The following is a 25526-nucleotide window of genomic DNA, read 5'->3' on the forward strand; positions in this document are numbered from 1 at the left end:
AGCTTCCTCATGTTGATATCATAGACTTTTTGATATTGGGGTTTTTCATTTATTTTTGATTAGGAATTCATTTATTATTCACTATGAATTGATATATTTCTCCCAATTTCATAATGTGAAGATAAATTGATACATCACAACAGTAATTTTGCAGAATATTTACTGAAAAGAATTGATTCTGTACGAATTGATGATTCGTAATATCAAATAATTATGTATTGATGTTTCAAGTGGTATTTTAATACGTTTAAATATATTTCATTAATTAAACCGCCAGTGCGTAATTTCCCAATTTTGAAATATCAATATTACTTTGCTATGTTCCTGCACTCAGAACAATGAACAAAGTTTTTTCCTAATTTCTACGTATTTGAGGGTTGTCAATAGGACGCTGTCTAAACACAAAAGACGCGATCTTTTTATTACGAACCGTAGGAAATGCCTGCTTTATGGACTTTCACTATCTGTTTAAATATGCTACTTTTCAAATCGCATATAAATCACTACAATTCATTTTGTAGAAATCTTATTTTCTTTATTATTATTGTACTTCAAAATTAAAAAAGCAACAAGTAAAAGTAAACAATTCATAATCTCAATTTCATATGAGGTTGCATTTTTGTTTTTGTCTGTGATGTGGTGCTGCATATATTTACTGATGTCATTCAGGAATGTTAAAGAAAGCAACGTCCATGCCTGGGAAAAAAATATATATATTTAGCATGAAGCTATAAAACTAAATAAGCTACGTAAGTAAACCACCTTCGCTGAGCAAACTCCTTCTTTATATAAGAAGTCATACCAACGTTGAACTTCAATTTACCTGGATAGTACCCCATTCATAAAAACCTATTACTCAGTCTTTTGAAATAAATCTTACCTATATCACTTTGCGTATCGTCAACAGATCTTTTCTTCTTTACAGACCACGGAGTGCCTTCAGGAAATCTTAAAATGTACAGAAAAATATATAACTATTGCATTTTCGGTACACCCGTAGTATGTGTACCAGGTTAGGGTTAGGCCATAATTTTATTTTGATTTCCCTTATTTTAGTTCTACTACGAGTTTGGGGACTGTCTGTGATAGCCATGTGAATTTACCTCCTACCCATAGACTTCAGTACCTTTACACAACTTGATTTAAAATAGGCGAACAAAATTAGTTACCTCCATATTGGTACACATACTTCTGGAGCGCCAACTTTTCAGTAACAACTGACTAAATATTATATACCACCGAGTATGTTTGTAATCTTGCAATTTGATGATATGATTGTTTCACCTAACATGTTATGAAAACACTTCAAAAACTTACCTTGTTGGACCTGCATCTGTTAACTGAGCCGCAATAAGTATTGCAACACACATCATCAACACCGGAAACAACAGTTTGAAAGTAGCCATACCCGATTTTATAGGCTCCTCTTCAGTTTAGTTATTAGAAAACAATTTTCTAAAAATGAAATAACATAGATTTCAATCATGATGCCAAGAAATAATCATGTGTTTTTATTTATTCATTGAATATCATGCAAATGAAGTCTCAATTTCCAAACTTCACTGCCCAAAGTTGTGCATTCGAATATATTTCAAAGATATTGAGACATCACTTGAAACCTCAATACAAAAATATTTATTATCAATTTTGTACTTCTCTAAATACATAAAAAAAAAATAAGAAAATATCTCATCTATAATATAAATGAACAAGCAAACTCAATCTTTAGTTCTCATAACATCAGTGCCAACCAGGAAAATATAGTAATACAAGGTAAATGAGTTCCTAATGAAAAAGAAATAAAATACGGTATAACAGACCCCCATATCACAAAGGCAATGATACCAACATAAGGAAGATCGGAATTCAGAATGATTTTCAGCATATTGTAATTTCAATTTATAGCATTTGAATCCTTTTGATGGCTTAATGATTTGATTCCAAATATCTTACAGGTATGAATGTGTATTGGGAATCTGAGTGGTATTTGCGTTCACGTTCACTTGAACTAAAGTGCTTCAGATTATTGGTGATGGTGAATTAAGATAATTATACATTGGTGATGGATACATATCTATCACGTCAACCCTATCCTTGAAATTACCTCCCATTAGCCTCCCAATACCACGTGACATTACACTTTTAAATTGCAGTAAAAGAATCTGCAAATCACTTTGGTATAATTTGGAAACTTGTATTTCCGTGAGTGTTGTGAAATTACCCCGTTCAAGTAGTTAGTAGGCAACCATTTCGTACATTCAAGTAACGAATTATGAAGAGCATTGACATTTCGAGAGTTGAGTAATTCAACGTCAAATATTTTGTCTGTTAATGAAGTTGTACAAATGGTCGAGTATGAGCGGGTAATGATTTTGCATAATTTAATCATGTGATTATATTTAATCATTGAACGCTGGTAACAACCAATTATGAACTTAGTATTCAAACATCACTACTCCAAATTGCTACATTTCAATATAATTAGATGATATAAAGAAACCTATTAAACCATCAATGCAGAAGAGCATTTTATATCCTCACGAATCATCAATCCTCGTGATATCAATTATTTGTAGTATACTATAATCTACGAAATTACTGTAGTCTACAAAATTAATGTTGTGCTGTAATGATTTACCTTCACATTATGTAATTATATGATGCTCCTGTTGCATATCAATCTGATGTATTCAAATACAAGCACATATAGGGAATTTCTTCTTGGGCAGTTTAGAATTATCTCGTGTATAAGTATATTCCTAAAGAAATCTTTCGGACGATTGCATTAAAGTTGAGATTGTCTTGTAGTTTATTTCTTTGCCATAATTAAAAATTGTGAAGACAAAATGTTACAAAAAAAAAAAAACTCTCGTAATAATTTAAAACCTATGACCTCACTTCTTTAGATACCCTTAAAAACAGAAAATACCTTTCATTCCTAATTTAATTTATAAGATTACTATCGAAGAACATTAAAGGATAAATAGTAAGTTTGTCACACAATGTAATTCGAACTTAATATTTTAGACGACTGACTGAATGATACATTTCTGCTAAATTATTTTAAAAAAATACGGATGATATTTAAAAAAAAAATCAGATTATGGTCATATTCCCTTAACATTAAGAAGTAGATGATAATCTATGCTTGGTGCGCCAATGAATAAATACATGTGCTTCTAATTCACACTTTGAAAAGTAGTAGTACTCTTTTGAATGATCTGTTTTTTTTTACAAAAGTTTCAATTTAAAGACATAAAAATATTTATCAGCTCAAACAAACGGTCTGATACATTTTAAAAGCAAAATTTACTCACAATTTCACGTTTAAGTCTGATAAATTTAATTAATTTGTAACGCACTTGTTCATACAGAAGAGGTTTGTATTACGATTTGGTGATTTACAAGTAAAACCTTTTTATTCGGACTAATCATATTTGCACAGTATGAGATTGTTCCACGATCGTAGCATGAATTTAAAAATCTGTTGCACGTTTTTTATAATATGTACACTGATGATCAACATGGTAAACTCAGCTCAAAGTATTGTAGATGAAAATCAGAAATCCTCCCCGCCAGGACCAACTACAAGGTATCCAATTGAAATGTTACATTTAATATTAATCAATAATAGAGATTAATATTGCATTTTCATCTTATTTGTTTATTCAATAATTTTCCAAGTTTAGAGATTACTGGTGCAATTAAATTCAATAAATCTCAATAGCGGAAGTTTTTAGATGTGAGACTGAGTTGCTGAACGTTAAATTTGGGCAAAAGTACCAAAATAAAACAAAAAAAGTGTGTAGGTGTTTGCACATCTTTTTGGCAATGATGCAATAACGCGAATCCACCTAAGTTTATTCTAAACAATAAAATCTACTTTTTGCTAAATTGTTTATGATTGTTCTCGATCAGAATAGCTACTCCGCGGTGGGAGGGAAAGCGAAAAAGATCAATTGTTGACGAGTCAGAACAACAAGGTAACATAATAATTTGGATTCATTAAAATATTTTTTTGTCATTTTATTGAAGAAACAACTTTTTGTGTTAATTTTGCGTTCATGATAATTTCATGTTTGTCCGAATTTTGTACCAATATTATAAATTACAGTTTGGATTTGTCATTTTAATAACCTAACGATTGTCCCTCTCTAATAAAAATAACAATTTAACAAAAGTTAAATTTTTAGATGAAGATCGTAAAAAGTACTTTTCTCATTTTTTAGAAAAACACAATATGACTAATTTCACTGATATGAAATACCCCACTGTTAAGTCCCAGAAGTCCAAGTTAGATCATCTTTCTTCGCTCCTGTTTATTGACGAAATAAAATTATTACACAATATTGGTTTCTATCCTTTTTTTCTTTTTTGGAATATGTTCCGCAGATTCTGGTTTCATCAAATTCCATGCAAATATTGCAGCTTGAATTACTATACTATATGCATTGCAAGCGTATATTATTTGATCACGTGGTTATTTTAATTTTAGCAAACGAAATCATTTCAGTGGTTTACTATTTTATATTTTACAGAACGAGACGTTGCGTCGTTTGAGGAAACAACTTCTTGATTATGAAACTTATGTAAAATGTCATCTTTATAGTTTGTTTATTGTTTTGCAAATACATTCATCTGAAAATAAATTTCCGACTACTTTTTTGAACAAAATTTATAGAAGAGGCTTTATAGATTTAAAATTTGAATTAGAAAACTTGAAACATAACCTTGCCGGCTAGTGGTAAATCTGAGAATGGAAGTTACTGCTCTAGTATTATATTTTTTATTTACTTGTATCTGATATAAAGATACAAAGTTGTAAAACAAACAAAGACGAATATATGTGCATCTGGGGTATAGCACAAGTTCTGGAACAAATATAGTATTAAATGAATCTTTAAATTAAATCTGACACAGTGATTATTTAAACAACTCTAATATGAAATGAGGAGAGCAGAGCATGGGCAAGTGCTCTATACCTAAACCGCAAAGTATTTTGTTAAGACACGTCGATTTTTTTGGATAATTATGTTTTTATTGAGTTTGAAAAAGTGTTGAGTTATACTCGTAGTGATTTAATTCTACAGCTAAAACCAACGATTAAACAATTTCTAGACATATAACACATAATTTTTAAAAACTGATATATCACTCGGTCAGTCATTATATAATCCTAACTATTAGATTTCTTGTGGCATAAATATGTTAATTAAGTGACATTACAAATGTGCAAACACCAAAAAAAAGCATCCTAATAGAATGAATAATCGTGAAATTACAGGTAAATTCGGATCACGTTTCCTTTAATTACTTAAATTATTTTTCGTGCAATAAATTCCGAGTTTGGCAATAGCATGGAACTTCAAGCTAATAGTAAGATAAAGCTTTTGAAAACGGATTTATCGCAAAATTAACGTTGCGTTGTAAGTTTGATTTGATGAAGAACGCAGTCTGTGATGATTGTTCTATTTTGTTTTAAGTCAGATCTTGCCAAACTGCTCCAATTGCAAATTGGTTTGGAGAATCTTCTTTATTCACACACATCATTCATGCGATTCGCCATTATACAGCACACAGCGCTATTTAAAGTTTAAACGATTTAAACGTCGTGACACATATGATTTTGCATGGGCATGTTGGAGAATGATAATTTCATTTTGATTGCAGAAGTCAAGCATTTCAATAGTCAATGCTTAATTTAATCAAGTAATTATATTTAATCCTTGAACGCTGGTATCATGCAATTATGGACTTAGTATTCAAAATTGCTACATTTCAATATATTTCGATGATATAACGAAACCTATTAAACCATCGATGCAGAATAGCATTTTATATCCTCACAAATCATCAATTCTCATGGAATCAATTATTTGAAGTAAATGATCTGCAAAATTACTGTTGTGATGTAATGATTCATTCTCACTCACATTATATAATTAGGATGCTCCAATTCATAATAATCTGATGTATTCAAATAAAATCACATAAGAGAATTTGTTTTTGCGAAGCCCAGTATTATTTCGTGAATAAGTATATGACAGTGTAGATCATTCACATGATTGTATTAGAATTGAGATTGTCCTGCAGTTTTGACCTCTTTTTATGTCGGGGTTTAGTGTTTCAATAGCTTTTTTCAATGTTTGTTGAGAATTAAAAATTGTGAAGACAAAGTGTTACAAAATGGAAGAAACCTCACATTTAAAACCCATGACTCCGTCAAATAGTGGTTGACTAACAAGTTTCGGCTTTATACCGTATAGAATGATAATTTTGTGTTACAGCGATGCAGAAAATGCTTTGCGGAAACCAGCCAATATTTGAATTATTTTGTTTTATTTTTTAGATACCCTTAAAACAGAAAATACCTCCAATTCATAATTCAATTTATAGATTACTACCGAAGAGTATTGAAGGATGCTATAAATAGCAAGTTCGTCACAAAGTGTAATTCAAAAATCCTCTTAATCTTAATATTTCAAAACCGACTGACTGAATGATACATTTTTGCTAAATTATTTAAAAAGACGGACAATTTCATAATAAAGTTTTCAAAAAGCAGCACATGGTCATATTACCAAAATATCAAGAAGTTCTTGGTGAGCCAATGAATAGATTGATGTATGTTCGATTCAAATTTTCACAAGTATAGTTGTACTTTTTCAATTGGTGTCAATTTTGTTTCACAAAACTTTTAATATAAAGATGAAAATAATAATCAGCTCAAACAAATAAATGGCTTGAGATAATTTCAATGCGAAATTCTCGCACAATTCCAACTCTCTTTGCCAATTATTTTGGGAATATATACCAAGTCTGTTAAATTTAGACACAGATTTGGGGCACGGATTAGTAATTTACAAGTAAATTGTTTTTATTTAGAATTAAATATTTTTACACAATATAGAACCTGTTCTACGATCAAAACATGAAGTTTCAAATCTGCTGCGTGTTTTTTATAATATGTACGCTAATGATTAACATGGTAAACTCATCTCAAAGCAGTGTAGATAAAAACCAGGAATCCTACCCGCCAGACCCAACTACAAGGTATTCAATTAAAATGTTTCATTTAATATTTATGATTAGCAGAGATTAATATTGAATTTTCCTCTTATATATTAAATGATACCAAGTTAAGAGATTATTTGTGCAATCAAAGTTTATAAATGTGGTATTTAGTTGCTGAACGTTAAATAAAGCAAAAGTACCAAACAAAAACAATGAGTGTGGAAGTCTTTCCACATCTTTTTGACAATGGCAATACCGCACAACAAAAATGCACCTTTCTAAATTCATCTTGAATGAAAAATAACAAAAGCTATTGTTTGGTAAATTATTCATGATTGTTCCCAGAATGGCTACTGCGGCGTGGAAAAAAAAGCGAAAAAGATCAATTGTTGATCAGTCAGAACATCAAGGTGAATGAATACCTTTTTTGCAATTTTCTCAACTAACAATTTTTTGTATCATTATATATTCAGTCCCGCATATTTGCTTTCGTGACGGTTTCATGTTTGTCTGAATTTTGAACAGATGTTTTAATATATATTTGGATTTTACACAATAGTTTTTGGTTTTCCCACTCTTTTTTCTTAGAATGTTTTCGGAGATTCTTGTCTTATGAAATTCCATGCGAATCTTAAAGCTTGAATTGATAAAAGCAGTGTGCATTGCACACGTATATTATTTGATCAGGAATTTGTTTTGATTTTATCACATGAAAACATTTCAGTAGTTTATTAATTTTTTTTATATTTTACAGAAAGAGACGTTGCGTCGTTTGAGGCAACAACTTCTTGATCATGAAGCTTTGTACAAAGTCATTTTCTTAATTTGTATATTTTTGTTTTAATACCTTCATCCAAAAATAAATTTCAGACTACGCTTTTTGAACATAAATTATAAAAGAGACCTTGTAGATTTTAAAATTTGAATCCAGGAACTTTAAACCAAACCCTCGTGGTAATTTGTAGAACTGAGAATGGCAGCTACTGCCATAATATTATATCATCCATTCCCCTATATCAGATACAAATATGTAAAATAAACAATGACAAACATATAGCACAAGTTCAGCTTCTGGGACAAATATAGTATAAAAACGAATATTTTAATTAAATAGGACCCAGTGATTATTTCATCAACGTTAATATGAAATGATCAGAGCATAGGCAAGCGCGCTAGAACCAAACCGCAAAGTATTTTGTTGAGGCACGTCGAATTTTTAGAACAATTGTTTTTTCATTGAGAAGCTGCGAAAATGATTTTGTATATGATGATTGCCGAACTTCAATGGTGGGCCGTAGAAAGCACTTTTTACTCAGTCAGCTATAACAGCTATCTCTACTAGTCGGCGGTGTGAAAACAGAACCCAATGCACGGAATATATTTCGGAATAATTTATTGCCTGCGTTTTTTGAGGGGATTTGTTAATTAAGATAAAATTATTGAACCTATCTATTGGTTATCTTTGTGACAGAGGGAACATTTTAGGCTGTTTGTCTGAAAGAGAAAACAAATTCAAGACGGGAGGCATATAAAATATTCTAAGTATTTGGACGAAACGTGTACTATATCAATATTTACTGGTAATTAATTAGTTTATGCATTCTATTCAAATGCTTTCATTTGGGTGTTTGCAAATTTACAATGTCATTCTGATCTATGCCACAATCTAAAAGAATTATAGAATGACTGCAGTGTGTTGTACCAGTTGTTCAAAATTGTTTTCGTGGGATCATTTACCATAATTGTTACAATCATAAAGCTGTAAAGAACCAAATTTTTGAATTCCTCACTTGATACGAAATAGTTCGAAGTGTGGCGACCACAGAAATAATTATGTGCAATTTTGCTGGTTCACTAAAAAAGTATTACGAAAATGTATTTTTGTCACTAATAATTCTTGACTATAAACTATGTCTCGCTTGTTACTCTTATAGATTCGGTAAAAAAAATAATAATATTGTGGCCGTTGTTGAAAAAAGTATCTGAAGAATTTTTTGAACACATTGCAAACTGACTGATCGATTTGGTTTTGACTACGGTATCGGGTTTTTGAAACTGCTTCCGCTTAACACGATTAACAATTTTCCATCTCTTCAATTTATCAGCTACACTGGCCAACACATTTTTTGGTGCTCAAGGTTTCTAAGCTGATTTAGGTTAATTTAGGGGTGCTGAGTACGAAAATCATACTAGTTTTTTTCTCATCAGGTCAAATTGTTGAAATATTTGCTATTTTATACCTTTGTGGTGCTTAGGTTTTGCGTGCGACAAGATGACGCACAACCTGAATCTTCACCTGGTAAACATACTATGTTCAGGTTGTGCGCCATCTTGGTGCACATTCTACCCAAGCGCCCCTTTTTTACTTTAAAATTAGGGGATTTCTACATGCATTTTAGCGTTATAATTGCAAGTATAGGTTTTTATTGTGATGTATTCCAAAGGATTATGATATCACACACCTTAAAAGTCAAAATAAAAGTCAAATTTACTATATAAAAAGATACGTAGTTGATAAAAAGTGGACACTGTGTAGCAAATAAGCCTGCCGATTGCGGTATATTTTGTTAAGTCAGACAGGAAATGAATAATCTGCGTTGTTTTGCTTGAGTTGCAGATTTTTGGAGCAAAAATTAAGAATGGCTACATCTTTTCTCAGTCGACATTGTTTAAACAGTCCAAATGTATTTTGCTATATTTGCGGAGAATATACATTGCAATTCTACAGGAAAGGGTTCAGTAAATTTGTGAGGTGTGCTTATTTTGCCTACTTCAGAATAATGTTGGGTGATCAAGATAAGTATGGGCACCCCATATTGTATGTAAGCAATGTGTTGAACATCTTCGATAGTGGACAAAAAAGGATAGAAAGTCACTCAGCTTTGGTATTCCAATGGTCTGGCGGGCTCCGAAAAATCATTTTGATGACTGCTACTTCTGTGCAGTAAACACTAAGGGAATCAATAGAAAGAACAGAAAATCGTTGGTTTATCCAAACCTCGAGTCTGCAATTAGGCCAATTCAACAATGCAATGAAATTCCTGTTCCAGTGTTTGAAGGCTTGCCCAAATTGGAATTGTCTGGCTGTGAAGAAGACCTAACCTTCGTTTTTTCCACTGATAGTAGTGGAGGCACTGTTTCAGATATCGGTTTTCCTTCTTCACTGCCACAGCTTTTTTCTCAAGAGGAACTTAATAATCTGACTAGAGATCTCAACCTTTCCAAAGAATCTTCTGAACTTCTAGCTTCAAGACTCAATAAAAAAAATCTACTTCAGCCGGAAACTCTCATAACATTCTATAGAAAACGCCATATTGAATTCTTGTCATATTTCACTCAGGAAAAAGACATAGAATATTGCAACAACGTTACCGGCCTGCTGCGGCACCTTGGTGTCCAACAGCATGATCCTCACAAAAATTTCATACAGACAACACCAATGGATCATATGTGTCGATTTGAAAATGATTGGATTTCTCCTTGGTCTACAAGGTGGCTACACAAAATTTCCTTGCTTCTTGTGTCTGTGGGACTGCGGGGCAAGAACACAGCATTGAATAGAAAAAGATTGGCCTGTGCGCAGTGAGTTGATTCCTGGCCCTCTCAATGTTTTGGGTCCTACTTTGGTCGACCGTTCAAAAATTGTGTTTCCTCTTCTTCACATAAAGCTTGGCATCATGAAACAGCTCTTGAAAAAGATGGCAACGGTTTCAAATAAATTTGCAGGAAATATTCAGGTCTAACCACAGAAAAATTAGGAGCTGAAAATTTTGATGGATGTACAAATGTAGTAAAATTATTTTGGGGAAAAACAAAGGCGCCCAACTACAAAGTGCTTGTTGAAATACTACTTCGTCTTCGTCAACTGTGGTGCAAATATGAGCAGCAAGTGACATTTTTTGAACAGCCATCTTGCCCGTTTTCCAGAAAATCTAGGTGATGTGAGCAATAAGCAATGGGAGCGCTTCCATCAAGATATCAGCGACATAGAAGTTCGCTATCAAGGTTGTTGGGATTCAACCATGCTTGCAGACTACTGTTGGTCTATCAAGCGCGATGATGCCGGGGCCTTCAATTCTAGGAAATCATTAAAACGTCAATTTATAGTTAATGACATCTATTACAACTTCCAGCTTTAATTGTCAATATTTTGGTGAGATTCCATGAATATGTTCAATAAAATTACAGACAAATGTTGTTTCTTCAATTTGTCTATCCTAATTGTAGCTATCGGCATCCTGTATAGAGGGATATACCATAGAAGAAAAACTAGATCTGATAGAGAAAAAGTAACAGCATTTCTGGAATCAGCGCCCTGCTAAAAACGTTTAAAACATCTTAGGCACCATGAATAAAAAAAAAAATTTTGTCGGCCAGTGCTATTTTAACTATTGAGATTCGGCATCATTTCAAAACTTCCTTTTCTCAAATTTAGTCAAAATTATTCACAACTAAAATTTTAACGTAATTGACATTACCAATATAATTTAGTTGATAAAACCGCTTGATTACTAAAATTTACTGTCTCCTTGATCTTGAATGGCAAACCAATTAGTTTGTCATTTGTAACATTCTTGTAAAAGCATATATATATACTGTTGAAATGTGTCTCTTGGATTTGTTGAGTTGGTACATGATGCAAAAAAGATAAAAGCAGTGGTTGAATACGTTGATGAACATGCCTTAGACCAGGGGTGGGCAACATACGACCCGCGGGCCGGGTCCGGCCCGCGACGAGATTTCGACCGGCCCGCAGACTATACATAAGTACATTATGATATTACATTATTACACTTTTAGTACATTTGATAAATTCATTATGTGTTATTTGGTCTCTTTTTTTGTGAAGTTTAAACTTTACTTTAAACGCGATTTATAATTTACTTTCTTGCATTAGGGAATAAATATGTGATTAATATATTGAATACTATTCATGTTATAATCCGGCCCACCGACTAGAAAAGTTGCCCACTTCTGCCTTAGACGGTCAGTTACATTGCTTCAGAAATTATGATGAAATACCCATTGTGCTGAAGACATTGAAATAAATGGATAAACAGAGATATCCGATTTGAAATACCACTTTGATTCCATTTCGACTCTTTTTATTATTCAAGTCATAGCTGTATGATGTAGAGAGCATAATTTGTCATGGCTATTCGAAATATTTTCAGAAACTTGCTGAAAATTACATTTTTACATAACAACCCTTTATATACGTTGGTCCCAATCGACTTTTTATACCCCTTTTATAATATGACATAAATAGTTAATCAAACACGCTAGTACATTTTCCAATATATCTTTAAAAAGCTTATTTTCGTCGTTTTCCAATAAAAACGCGTCCAAATTACGTAGCGCGAATGCGTCCGACCATACGCCGGTAAGAAGAGAGAAATTTCAAAAAAATTCGAGAAAAAGTTTCTCACTTTTAACGCTGGGGTCAACACGTGATTGATATGCGAGAGAAAGAGTTCTCCTTGGACGACCTTTAAGTCACCTTCAAAATAAAATAAGAGTGGGATTTTGAAGTGAAGTGATATTCGTTCTATCGAAGAGCATTTGATCGCGTGCTGTCTGGTATCTTTGTTTGTTTATTATGAGCCGGAGAACGTTGCTCGCGCGTTCAAAATACTTCGTTTTCAACTAACAACAGATTCTTTGTTTATTTTTAAGCTTTGAAAATTTCATACCAATAAAATTGACCTTGTAGCAAAATAAAAATTATACATAAAAAATATGATGACCTCACCGTAATTAAGAACACTCGGATCAAGCATGGATAATTTAAACTCAAAAATTTTGAGTTTTGAAATTGGTTTTGTTCACATGTAGACCACTATGGAATACTATTGACCCCCCAAAATACATTTAATCCAGCCATAATCCCAAATTACGACACAGGGCACCCCTTTATGACCAGGCCGATCCTATAGAGCAGGGGTGCACAACACGGGGCACACGTGCCAAATTTGGCACGCCATACGCTCAAACGTGGCACGCGGAAGGTTTTGAGAAAAAAAACTTATTTATTATATACATTAAAATATCACGTTTATATCAAAATCAGCAGTTTTTCAGGACATTAAACTGTTTCAATAAATAGATATTCGTTATTATGTATTATTATTGGAATTTGTTCGTTTTACGGGAGTTAATTTACAATACCAACGATTGTGCGTGGCACGCGACAAGATTATTTGAAAAATTTGGCACATGTCCTCATTTGTGTTGTGCACCCCTGCGTCTAGTCGATACAATATAACCTCCTCTATTTTTAAGTTATGACCTACTCAGCCAAAGTTCTGATGACGTCGATCTGATCGCTGATAAAACGGCTCTGCTATACTGGTAATGGTTTTCATAGAAAAGAATCGTCTCTAAGCAAATTTGCGATTACTGAAATACCAGATGCTAAATATATATATTTGTATAACATAGATGGATCAGACGCTACTAAAATTCGTTTGCACCAACCCCTATCGGTAGCTACGTGACTGATGCATAGACAAAAAAAAATATTCAAAGCTGCGAGTTCTCAAGATAAGGAAATGGAGACAAATATCCGTGGACTCATAATGGTAACCCATTGATGTCAGAGCGACTCGCTACAATTTTATATTAATTTTTAAGACGATAAACCGTAAATAAATATTAATGCCCAGCATTTAATTTAATTCTGGGATTTTGACATGTCTTCCTCGATAGGTACAAGGATAGTGGTGTTTCAAACGTCACAATGAGCCGATAAGAGTTCTTCGCGTTCGCTGTTGATACTCGTAGTGACATTCTCACGCAGTTTTTCACTTGCAGTGTAGATAATTACGAAAAATATTTTAAAGATACATGATGCGTGCCCTTTCTAAACTTCATTCAAAGCTTTACGGCGTGCCTCTGTCTTTGCTTCGTTTATATTTTGGTATTTATGATACACAAAGAAATAATACAGTATTATGGGCTGCATTTCGCGATAAATATTTCTAATTATTGTCGAGTTTACAGTGATGTCGTGTCGTGGGTAGGACATAACAAAAGTCACAATCTTAGGTAAGCAAAAGGCTTGAATAAGTCATCTAGCTCTCTAAACTGCTAACCAGTCGAGACCACTGTTTATGATATGGCTAATCCATCATTTACAGGTCAACTCATTTCAATGTGCAACAGTCCGTATTTCACAATGAAGTATCACCCATTTTACAGTCGTACCAAAAATGCAAAAGAATAAAGATCTTGGTCAGACTCTTTCTCAGGGCATAGTTCCTTCAGCCCTGCCAAGCGACTGAAGCCCCTCTCGCAATAGTGTTGGTTTCGCTAAGCCCCCCCCCCCAAAAAAAAAAAAAAACTTTTCTCAAACCTCCCTGTCAGACTGTTAAGCTATACTTGTTCCTAGTCTTTCTCTCTTATATGATGCCAGAAAAATATATCATATATTAGGCTTGTTACAATTTATTAGCTACCAATCAGTTACAATAAAATTGATATAGTTAATAACTAATATTGATTTAAAATTGAAATTACAGAAAAAAATACACATATAGTATGAACATTGAGATGACTAAACCGAACCAAATATTTAAATGCTGTTGAAATTGGTGGTCTTCGACATGAGTAATCCTTGGCTTTGAGAATGATTTAAAAAGTTTTTATTCAGAAATTTGTAATTGCTCGGCATATAATTCATTTCTGATAATTGTAGAGGTTGCGCAATCAAATGAACAATGTTTATCTTCAAGTTTCAACATTGTAATAATATTCAATTTTTAACAAGGATTAATGGAGAAATGCTGCTGGAATTTAGAATATTTGATATTACATATTCAGGAATAATTTTTCAAAATAGTGAATTAATTGGTTTTGGGCATCCCTGTAATAGGCAGAATTGAAATATATATAAAAGTCAAATTAGTTTTGACAGACTCCTGATAGCATATTAAACAGTCTGGGAAACAGTTTTGATACTTGGCGGTGGAGGAGACAAGATTCATAATGATTTCACTTGGTTATATCGATCGATATATATCGATATTCTCAGGCGAAATCAACGTCAACTCAAATCGACCTAAGTGATTTAAGAGTTTTGCTGCACACTAACACACATAAGGATAAGAGCTTATCCTCGCCGAAACCAAATCATTGGCGCAACTAAAATCGAATTTGAGCATTTTTTTTTATTTAAATTTTTCAGAGCAAATTCGCCAATACTAAAAGTAGATAGAATATTGATAAAAAGAATTGAAAGCAAATACTGACGCACATTGAGCCGCCTGTCAATTTATTTGTGCTGATAAATTTGTTACAGTGCGTTCAAGAGTCTCTAATGTTCAAAGTTATCATTGATATAAATGTATGGAAAATGAATTGCTATAAATGCATTTATTACTTTACAGCAGGGGTTCCCAAACTTTATTGACCGCGGGCCAAAATTAGAATAGGAAGGATGTTCGCGGGCCGAAAGAAACATGTTTGTTTGACTCATAATGGCGCTCTATGTCACATTGCCACAGAACTGGCATAGTTCGTTGGAAAATTGGACACATCTCTGAAATTTGATTCCTTTCAATACAGAAATACAAGTCTAGTTTATGTTTTTGTTTGTCATCTCAAACCTTTCTCACATGACTGAAAACTAAATTACTGCCCTATGTATTCCTAATACCGGTACGTATAACTGATATATTGGTATAATCGAATTGCTATAATAAACACGAGCTTAAACTGCGATAATGACATAACGATTGGCGAAAAGGTAGAAACAAAATCTGTTTCACAATTCCACTTAAGCTCGGCGGGCCATTTTAAATCGTTACGCGGGCCGGATTTGGCCAGCGGGCCGCGGTTTGGGAGCCCCTGCTTTACAGGGATTAGTATTTGTTTGCAGTAGATTTATGGTTTTGATAATTACTTGGAAAAGTGAAAAGAGATAAATTTACAATTCGCTTTTTGATCAAACTAAACTATGGGTACATCGGAACATTGTATGTGTACCAGGTTAGGTTTAGGCCATAATTTCGAGTACAAATACCCTAACCTGGTACACATGCTATGTTCCGGGAGCGCCTAATAAACACGATTAAAATCAGTTGAGTTTATCAGCCAATCCAGACTCAACTTCATCTACCAGAAAATTTCCAACAATGGCAATCACAACACCAATTGCTTCAACCAGGAATGGAAAAGGCGATATAATATCCACACATCCACAAGCTACAATCATGATTATCAATGGCAGGACCCAATCCTGTAACACAAAATGCTGGGTTTTAATTACCGTAGTTTTGAAATTGAGAATGAAAGAGTACTTTTAGTTGTCGACTTATGATAAGAATTCAACCGAACCTTGAAATAGATGAGCTGACGGTACTCCCGAAGTATGTGAACCAAGATGGCGGACACCGGAATGTAGTATGTGCACCAGGTTAGGGTTAGGCCATAATTTCAGGTACAAATGCAACGGGAGTAACTTGGCCTGTGTCCGAACTTGTAATAAGGAAAATTGGAATAGAATTGTGGCCTACGTTCCGGTGTCCGCCATCTTGATTCACATACTTCAAGAGTACCGAACTGTCATCACCAACTATTACATCCAATTATTTAATAAAAATGTCAATTGGGTCTTCTGTCAAAGTAAAACAAGCAAATATCGACAAAGATGGATATGTATGATAAGAAAAGATGAAATACTTGAAACTCAACTCACGAGATCTGAACCTTCGATTCCCCACAATTCCGCTGCTGCTTTAGTCACATCTTCCATTTCCACTCCAGCCTTTTCTAACATGGTTTCCAGTTTGTTACAAAAATTTGTATTTTTCTGTAGGAAGTGAGAAATGAGTATGAAAATTATTAGACAATGAGAAAAATGAAGCTAAAAACTGCTCCCGAACCACTAGAATGGATACAGGGCGCTCAGGTGGATGTGCACCAAGATGTCGCACAACCTGATAACCCTGGGCTGGTACACATACTATGTTCAGGTTGTGCACCATCTTGGTACACATACTACGGGAAACCGGGTACAGGAATAATGGTTCGCCCAGATATTAAATACTAATTTTGGTACTCCGGTAGTATGTGAACCAAGATGGCGGACACAGGAACGTAGCATCTGTACCAGGTTAGAGTTAAGCCATCATTTCAGGACAAATACTACGCGAGTCACTTGGCTAGTCCTCGAACTCGTAATAGAACCAAAATCAGAACAATTGGATTAAAATTGAACCTAACACTAAGCTGGTACACAAACTACGTTCCGGTGTCCCTCATTTTGATTCACATACTTCGGGAGTAACTTAAAGCAGTAGTAAATACCGGAAACTGTTTTATCAACTCCATCAATTCAGCCATCAGGTCCTCCTTGGGCAAATTCTTGCTTCCTAAGTCCTCGATCTTCTTTTTCATGTCTTCCTTGTTCTTAGAATCACTTTCGAAGCTCTTGCGGAGTGATTTAATCTCATCCTAAATGGAAAAGATCCAAATTTTGAAATTGATGCAAGGCAGAATTATGAAGATGAAATAGTGTTTGCCTCTAAAGCTGAAAGAGACTGGTGATTCGAACCTGCGAACCCACGCAGAGTAAAGAGATGAAGAGGCGAGCATATTCCTAACACTTAGCACGATGAGCCACACCACCGCACCTTCAGGTACTTTAATAACATCATAATAGAAGTATTTGACTTTGAAAATATCTATACTCCTGAAAACGCTTGATTTTATACGTTCATAATGGCATCGCAAGGTAGAGACAGCCATGACCAAGCCCAATTTTAATTATTTTGTGGCGTCTGAAGCTGTCGCAAAACCATGGCGGGATTTCCAAACCATGGCCGCCATGGCCAAACCACGGCGACTGACTTTTAAGCTGCCACAAACCAATGACAAGATGCTGTAACAAAGGCATGTCGGCTGTAATGGCAGGGCTGCCCCTGATGGTGACAAATATTAGTTAAGTTGGAACGCCGCGGTTCGTTAGTGGCAGGAGCTGCCATGGAGTGGTAAGAACTGCGACTCGCCATGAAGGCATTCTCATCTAATTATTACACCGTCAACTTAGAGACAGAATGTAATTATTTCTAGAAAATAATTGAAAATACATCATGACCTCGCCGCATTTCTCCTGTATTTCTCTCACTTTGTCTTGATGCTTTTCCATGAGATGTTTTATTCCAGCCTTGGAAAATAGAACACCTCTGTTATATTAGAATGCACAACCCATGGCTTGAACTGCATAGGATAGATTTTAGATTCCAGGTGAAAGACTTGCCATTTAGTTTATTTTTCAGGTTATCATAGATAAAAAACTTAACAGAATAACTTAGTTTTCCCAAATTATCAAGTATGGCTACGAACGGACCCAGGAGCGTAGCCAGGGGGTTGTTTTGGGGGTCGGAAAAAAATTGAAATCATCTCTCTGTATCGCACATAGTAAATTTTCGTAGCTTGAAACGCGCTAGCTGTTTCGATCTAACTTGGCAAATAAAAATTTCAACCTGGTACACATACTACGTCCCTGTGTCCGCCATCTTGGTCCACATACTACGCAATTAACCAAGCAAGGCCGGGTAAACAGTAATTTCTGTGAAACGAGGTAGACCCAATTTATGGTCGAGAAAGAAATATAATTTAGAAACTTACACAAGGGGCTGTTCCATCGGAAGCTTGGGCGCCGCTTGGTACTTCAGACATAATATATATTAATTAAGACTTATATTTAATTCCCAATTATTTATTCAAGATGTTCAACTTTAATAAACAAGGGATAGTCAATCAATATTTTTGATATACTTAGTTTAGAATCATATGATCCAGATGGCATTATTTATTTAAGAACTAACTTTAAATTTTTAAATATTTTGAATACAAACGTAAAGCAGACTTGTCGTTGCAGTTTTCAAAATGGCACTCAAGACGTTTGCCAATATGGAGGTAACTAGTTTTGTTCACCTACTTTACATCAAGTTGTGTAAAAAGACGGAAGCCCATGAGCAGGGGGTGTATTCACTTGGCAAACACAGACAGTCTCATAATGCAACTAAAATAAGGTCAATCGGGATAAAATTATGGCCAAACCCTGACCTGGTACAACGGGATCCAATGTATACCGTAAGTTGGATATTCAGGTGGCAAACTTTTAAAATATATTTGAGTCCCATGCCATCGACTTGCACACGGTGTGAGCCGAAAGAAGTTAAAAAATAATAGCACCTTACGTGATCGTGGCTGCTTTCGTAAAGCTTTGTTTGAAGTGTGAAGCCGCTTTATAAAATATGCTAATAATTCCCACCAATAAAATCTGATTTTTTACAAAATATTCGTCAAAAAAAGGAAAGCGTTGGGGCCGTGTAGAAACAGGGATCAATTAGCCTGTAATTGTACCAACTTTTATCGATCGATAAAAAAGTTTCTATTTATTCAAAATTTTGAGCACAATAAAACTTCGCATTCCGCCACGTTATTAATTATATATGTTTCTCAGTAATCTAAGCTTCCTAAATCTGAAAATACCGCAATGCTCTCATCTAAATTTACTGCAAAATAAAGGCGATATTTAAATGTCTGCCTCACAACCTGTAAGGTATCCTGGTGGAACTAAATGCTCTAAGTAAAGCAGCATAATATAATAGGTTTCATTTCTCGAATTTTGAATCGCAACCTGATTACAAACGTTACAAAGAAAAAGCGCATAACACTCCATCGCATAAATTGTAACCAATACCCTGTCGTGCCGAAGAATTCCAGTGGCAACAAAAACAGCGTATGGGTGATATGTGAATACGATCCGATAATGTGCGTAGCTTGGTAATAATAAATGTCTTCCCAAAGGTGCCCTTATCGTAACTTTACTATTCATACTCGACCCATAATCAAATCGATTGAGGTAACGAGACTCATATCACGAAGACGGTGCTTACAAATAGCGATTGGTTATTAATATAAAAGTACAATTGTATTGATAATGATATTCGATATAAAAAAAATAAATATTTTAAAGGGAACTCTCCCATTTTGTAAAAATCGTAACTTAAGCTGTATATATTTATATTACAGGGTGGTCCATGGTTGTCGGCTCCGGCGGCCACAAAATTATATTTGCATTCTTCGCGGGCCACAATAGTGCCGAGAATATGTAAAGTGCAATAAAAACAAACGTTTAGTTTTACAAACACATAGTTACCAGGCATTCCTAACCTAGGCTAATAGAATCCGCATTCGATTTTTTGTTTTCTATGATGCCTATATTGTTAGCATATATTCTCGACCAAAACATTGGAAAGCAAGATACCAATTTAGACTGCCCAGCACATTATTTAACTTCGCTAGTTACGTCAGCTAGCCATAACACTAATCAATTCAGTGACATTAGTGATGTAACAATATGCCAAAAGATTTTTCTGATTAATTTTATGACAAAACAACACGAAACTCGATACTCTCCGAATGCGACGCGGGCCGTATATAATGAAGCGGTGGGCCACATGTGGCCCGCGGGCCTGGGTTTGGACCACCCTGATTTATAACAACGCTTGAGTTTGAATGAATTCAAAAACATTACATTTGTGTATTAAATATTAATTTATTACGTTAGGCTTCTTTTTAATTTTGAAGATACGGGGTTCTCTAGTCCAGGGGTGCACAACACGGGGCACGCGTGCCAAATTTGGCACGCCATACGCTCAAACGTGGCACGCGGAAGGTTTTGAAAAAAAAAATTTATTTATGATATACATTAAAATATCACGTTTATATCAAAATCAGCAGTTTTTCAGGACATTAAACTGGTTCAATAAATAGATATTCGTTATTATGTATTATTATTGGAATTTGTTCGTTTTACGGGAGTTAATTTACAATACCAACGATTGTGCGTGGCACGCGACAAGATTATTTGAAAAATTTGGCACATGTCCTCATTTGTGTTGTGCACCCCTGCTATAGAGTACTAATAATATGTTTTCTAATCATGGAGGTAAATGACTTAAATATTCGAACCATGTATCAGTATTTATACTTCAAATATTGAAGAACAAGAAGTTTTCTCATATCGATGAACATGCTTATGTTTCGTCCGATGATTAATTTACAGGAAGTTTTATACAACTATAAATATATATTTGATCATGGGAAGTCATTAATGTATCAAGTTATGACAATACTGGCTTATATTGGTATTAGTATCTGTAATCTGAGTAGAAAATTTAACAAAAACACTATTTAGAAAAAACAGGTATTTCATAATTCAAATCAAAAAATTTGGAAGAGAATATGTCAGATTTAGGTAAGATAATATAACGTATATGTATATATTTATTTGGCGTAGAATAGAAAATGAGTTATATCAATTTCATATATGTTAGTACAGGATGCTGACTGTTTTGTTTATTGACAATGTACTTTCTGACCAGACGTTCCTAATATCATCAATTGTATGTGCTCGTTTGTTTTACATTAAAAATTAACATAGGCCAAAGAATAGTATGGGACTTTTGCTTTTTGCATGTTTAACAAATGAACTTTTTACGTCTAAATGCTAGGGTCCGACTAAATTTTTTATTCAAATCGTCTTTTTAAGAAAACACAGTTACCGTGATAGAAGAAACTCGAATTAGTAGAAAGAAAATGATCGCTATCGGCGTCTTCATCATTGTGATTCTTATAGTTATCATCGTTTTAGGAGTCGTTCTTGCCATAATTTCACCTACGATACCTGAGCAAACTACAGATACTGACAAGCTAATTTCAAGTCAGCAGCCGATCAATACTTCTGTCGAAATTGGTAAATATGTATATTCCGTCTTGTCTCGTTTTAGTACTTTGAAAATTGCCAAATAAATAAGAACCATTTATATGGCATTGTTAGGGCATTAATAAATCACGTTGCATTTAGAGACTACAACTGCGCTATCTACAACAGCAAATATGAACAATATGTATATGGTTCAACCGCCTGTCACGCAATTTTAGCCAAAAAGACCCTGTAAGTGGATAAAATCAATTATTAATTTTTCTAGTTTTCTGTGTATACATTTGTTTTTACAGATTATTATTGAAGCTAAAATATATGCCACACGGTGCGCTATTTCCAATTTTCATGGCATCACCGCATGAAACTTCGAAGTAAAAAACGAATCCAATAGAGCCCACAGAAATTTTTGAAATAAATAAAATAGAAAAAAAAATAAAATAGCCTTTCTGGTGACAAAAACCTGACTACTAAAAAGTTCAAAGCAATTAATAGATCCTAAGTTGACGAGCGAAGTGGTTTTTTTGCAACAACAAGATACAGAATACCAAGATGAATACCAACATCAATAATTTAACAAAATGATCCAATTCAATACGGCAATGAATGAGCACTTTCATTCATTAACTTGAGTTCAGCAAATATAATTCTGTAATCTACAACAATAAACAAGTATAACCTCCAACTATTAGTTAAAGAATACTGTGCTGCTAGAAATCTATAAAATATATATTTTTTTTTTATTTCTTGCCATAATATGAAAAATTTGCCCGATGACAATGAACATTTATTTTTAGAATTTTTTTACTTCTTATTCCAATTCTGATGAACCTACTGAAAAAGGGACAATGACGACAAGAAAATTCTTATTTATTCGTCGGCTTATTCAATACATCATCATTACTTTACTATATAATATTTCATCTTTACTTGTCAATCGTCAGAACATGTTTGTTTATGAACTTTTTATTGTATACATCGCACAATATATATTTAAATTGATCCATAATTTGTATACAGAAATTGCATCTCATAGCTCACGACTTGTTTGTTCAAATTTTAAGATTAGTACTTCCAATGGTTTAATTTGTGTGGTTTCAGTAAATTTGGAATGTCATTGTGGATATTATCCAATGCGAATATACACAATAAGTTTTACAACGCGTAATGATGATTTTAATTACTCTTATTTGTGTACCTCGTTGTATTACACGTATGAGGTAATGAGAGCATGCCCCGCAGGAGAAATCTATTATTCACATTCAATTAATAATACGGTGAAGGGTGATTTACTAAAAGATTTCTAAGTACAGAAACTTTAGCATTTATATTAATGAACTTGCTGGAGAAGCTTACATGTTCAAAAGCTTAGAGGCGTGAGTTAGTAAGATATTCTAACGTCCAATTTTTGACACTCCCGTAGTGTGTACCAGGTTAGGGTTAGGCCATAATTTATTTCGATTTTTCTCCTTTTAGTTCGATTACGAGTTCACGGACTGTTTGTGTTAGTCAATGGAATATACCCCTTGCATACAAGTATCAGTCATTTCACACAACTTGATGTAAAGTAGGCGAACAAAAAAGGTGCGGACAATTTGAATAAAAAAGTCTACTAAAGCTTTCAAATTGAAAATTGTATTACCTATTGCGATTTTTATGAAGATGGAGCAATTCTATAAAAATGCAACTAGATCATATTACAATGTAAACGAAACTTCATTATCACCAACCCATGAACCAAACGCAGCGATGTATTGGACCGTCTTCATCATTTTAACTGTTGGGGTTGCAGCGAGTGCATTGTACCTGTTCGTAGTTTTCATTCATAAAGAGATCAACTTCACTTCACGAAAAGGAGACTCTAAAGCTGTAATGTTGGCTAAGATAATGAGAGTGGTTAAAATTTTTATGACATTATTCATATTTCTTGAAAGTGTTACCAGCGCAGGTTTTAGAGTGTTTTCTTATAAAGGTATCCCTGGATATTGCTACATCGGAGAAATAAGTAAGGGGGCACTAGCAAATGTTGGGAGCCTTGCTATATATCTTATATTCTGGCTCAGACAAAGAATGTTATACAATAACTCAGTACTGCGGGATTTGACAAATGTTTTCACCCGAACCCTAAGTGCTGCTGCGCTATCGTTAATTGTTATATGGCATGTTGGTATCGGTATTGTATTTTCTATGATTGATCCCATTTATGAGATTGTAAACTATGACTGTAAGCTTGTAGATAGTGATAAAGTTATGACTATGGTATGGATTGCACTTTTTATCACAATTATTCTTCTTCAATCCATACTACTATTTCTTTTCGCCCACCCGCTTTATAACCATCGAAAAGAGTCAAAATGGATGAATAATGATAAGAAAAACACGAATGATATGCTTCACGTCCTACAGCGGGCGTTTGCTTCAGCGCTAGCGTTTGTCATTTCCGGAGCTCTAATAAATTTTATTAGCGGATTTGTAAAACATGATTGGGTTGGACCAATTCTCTACTCCACAGGACAATTCATCGACCTTGTTGTTGTAACTTTGTCATTTACTGACTGGAAACAAACGGTGATGCCTTGCTGTACTGAACCAATTAATCAATTCTCATCCACACGCAACACTACACGAACATGTGCATTATCCATGCGTGTTATGCCGAATTCAACATCAAATCCGCAGAAGTAAGACATATGAAGTTGTAAAATATTGATGAACATTATATCAGAAAACAATGAACAAAAAAGTGGTATTAAATGTTAATGCAAAGATAAAACAATTTTTTCTAGTCCTCTGCCTAAGTTTTATTACAAACAAATTATTTATCATTGCTAAAGAAAGAAAATTGCATTGGGTTAATTATATTACCTCTAATTTACATAAAATGTAGTTTATCTCACAGCTTTGTTATTTTTTTCAGATTTAATGTGCTGGTTTATTTAAAGTGTTTCGTTTTATTTGTTTTTCATTGTATAGATAATTTTCTTTTTTCTATATTATTTCTTATTAGTAAATTCATTCTTCTGCAAGAAGATAGTTCTTTTTTTTATTAGAAGTCAGTTGAAAGTCTCTTATCGAGATAAGTAGATCCTAGTCGTTCTGGACGCGAATAAAAATCAATCAACCGAATTGATCATGTCATGCAATATCACACAGATCAGACGATATAAGTTGATGATCAATATAGAAGTAATTATGGGACATGAAGAGGACCTATACAGATAATTTTGTTAAATTATCGTTAGTATTCTTGTTGTTGTGAAAATATCACTCGATCGTGACGTCGTCAAAATAGAAAATTGCGCTTTGTGTGGTGATTCCGTGATTGCATTTCAGCTATCTGGTGAGCAGTCAGCAGAGCAGTGATAAAGAAGAGCCTCCTCCCTTTTTATTTTATTTTCGACTCTTCGATTGCAAATTCGATCTGTTCAAAGCCAAATAAAATGTATTTGTATTCAAATCTTTAATCTCCCTTGAAAATCCCCTTCTATCCACCGGTATTATTTTACTCTCTCGAGGTATATTATATGCATCTTCTAAAAAATTTCTGCCAAAAACATCTTTGCAGTTTTAGCAAAAATTGTATCCCACAAATTGATATCAGATTGATGTTTCCTGCTTCTGCTTTGATGGTAACTGTTGGCACAGAGCCTTGTTTATGAATTAATTGTGGAGCGAGACTCTGTCCACATAGGGTGTACGGATAGGCCAATACCAAATAGTCCCGGCGACCAAGGTTGCACTCCGAAAAGACAAGCACTATCAGCACAGGATGTTT

The 25526-nt window shown here is 34.0% G+C and overlaps 2 protein-coding genes, 3 long non-coding RNA genes and 1 pseudogene across 8 annotated transcripts; 4 read left to right on the top strand and 2 right to left on the bottom strand.

Moving 5' to 3' along the window:
- Nucleotides 1-513: 513 nt before the first annotated feature.
- LOC120337926 (uncharacterized) lies at nt 514-1476 on the bottom strand. Its single transcript, XR_005569032.2, has 3 exons — nt 1318-1476; nt 881-948; nt 514-696 (listed from the first exon to the last, which is right to left on the bottom strand). It is a non-coding gene; the product is annotated as an uncharacterized LOC120337926 (long non-coding RNA).
- A 1810-nt stretch (nt 1477-3286) lies between these two features.
- On the top strand, nt 3287-4649 carry LOC144428346 (uncharacterized). Its single transcript, XR_013478297.1, has 3 exons — nt 3287-3592; nt 3919-3983; nt 4539-4649. It is a non-coding gene; the product is annotated as an uncharacterized LOC144428346 (long non-coding RNA).
- A 2228-nt stretch (nt 4650-6877) lies between these two features.
- LOC144428306 (uncharacterized) lies at nt 6878-7889 on the top strand. Its single transcript, XR_013478262.1, has 3 exons — nt 6878-7053; nt 7360-7424; nt 7769-7889. It is a non-coding gene; the product is annotated as an uncharacterized LOC144428306 (long non-coding RNA).
- A 1993-nt stretch (nt 7890-9882) lies between these two features.
- Nucleotides 9883-11153, top strand: LOC144428027 (uncharacterized; annotated as a pseudogene).
- A 3291-nt stretch (nt 11154-14444) lies between these two features.
- LOC144428162 (uncharacterized) lies at nt 14445-18758 on the bottom strand. The gene is made up of 5 exons (XM_078117008.1): nt 18646-18758; nt 18113-18181; nt 17323-17469; nt 16712-16825; nt 14445-16252 (listed from the first exon to the last, which is right to left on the bottom strand). The coding sequence occupies exons 1-5, from the start codon at nt 18694-18696 to the stop codon at nt 16091-16093; spliced, it is 543 nt and encodes a 180-aa protein (XP_077973134.1). The 5' UTR covers nt 18697-18758; the 3' UTR covers nt 14445-16090.
- Nucleotides 18759-20635: 1877 nt separating this feature from the next.
- Nucleotides 20636-25007, top strand: LOC120337561 (uncharacterized). Of its 4 annotated transcripts, none has more exons than XM_078116969.1 (4): nt 20636-21286; nt 21581-21784; nt 21898-21985; nt 22549-25007. In XM_078116969.1, exons 1-4 carry the CDS (start codon nt 21274-21276, stop codon nt 22601-22603), a joined length of 360 nt encoding a protein of 119 aa, XP_077973095.1. In that variant the 5' UTR covers nt 20636-21273; the 3' UTR covers nt 22604-25007. The 4 variants fall into 4 exon arrangements, with proteins under 4 accessions (XP_077973095.1, XP_077973096.1, XP_077973093.1 ...); XM_078116970.1 differs by having other exon boundaries at nt 21683-21784; XM_078116967.1 differs by having other exon boundaries at nt 21896-21985; nt 22549-24990.
- Nucleotides 25008-25526: the final 519 nt, after the last annotated feature.

Source organism: Styela clava, chromosome 10 (assembly GCF_964204865.1).
Source record: "Styela clava chromosome 10, kaStyClav1.hap1.2, whole genome shotgun sequence".
Taxonomy (NCBI): domain Eukaryota; kingdom Metazoa; phylum Chordata; class Ascidiacea; order Stolidobranchia; family Styelidae; genus Styela; species Styela clava.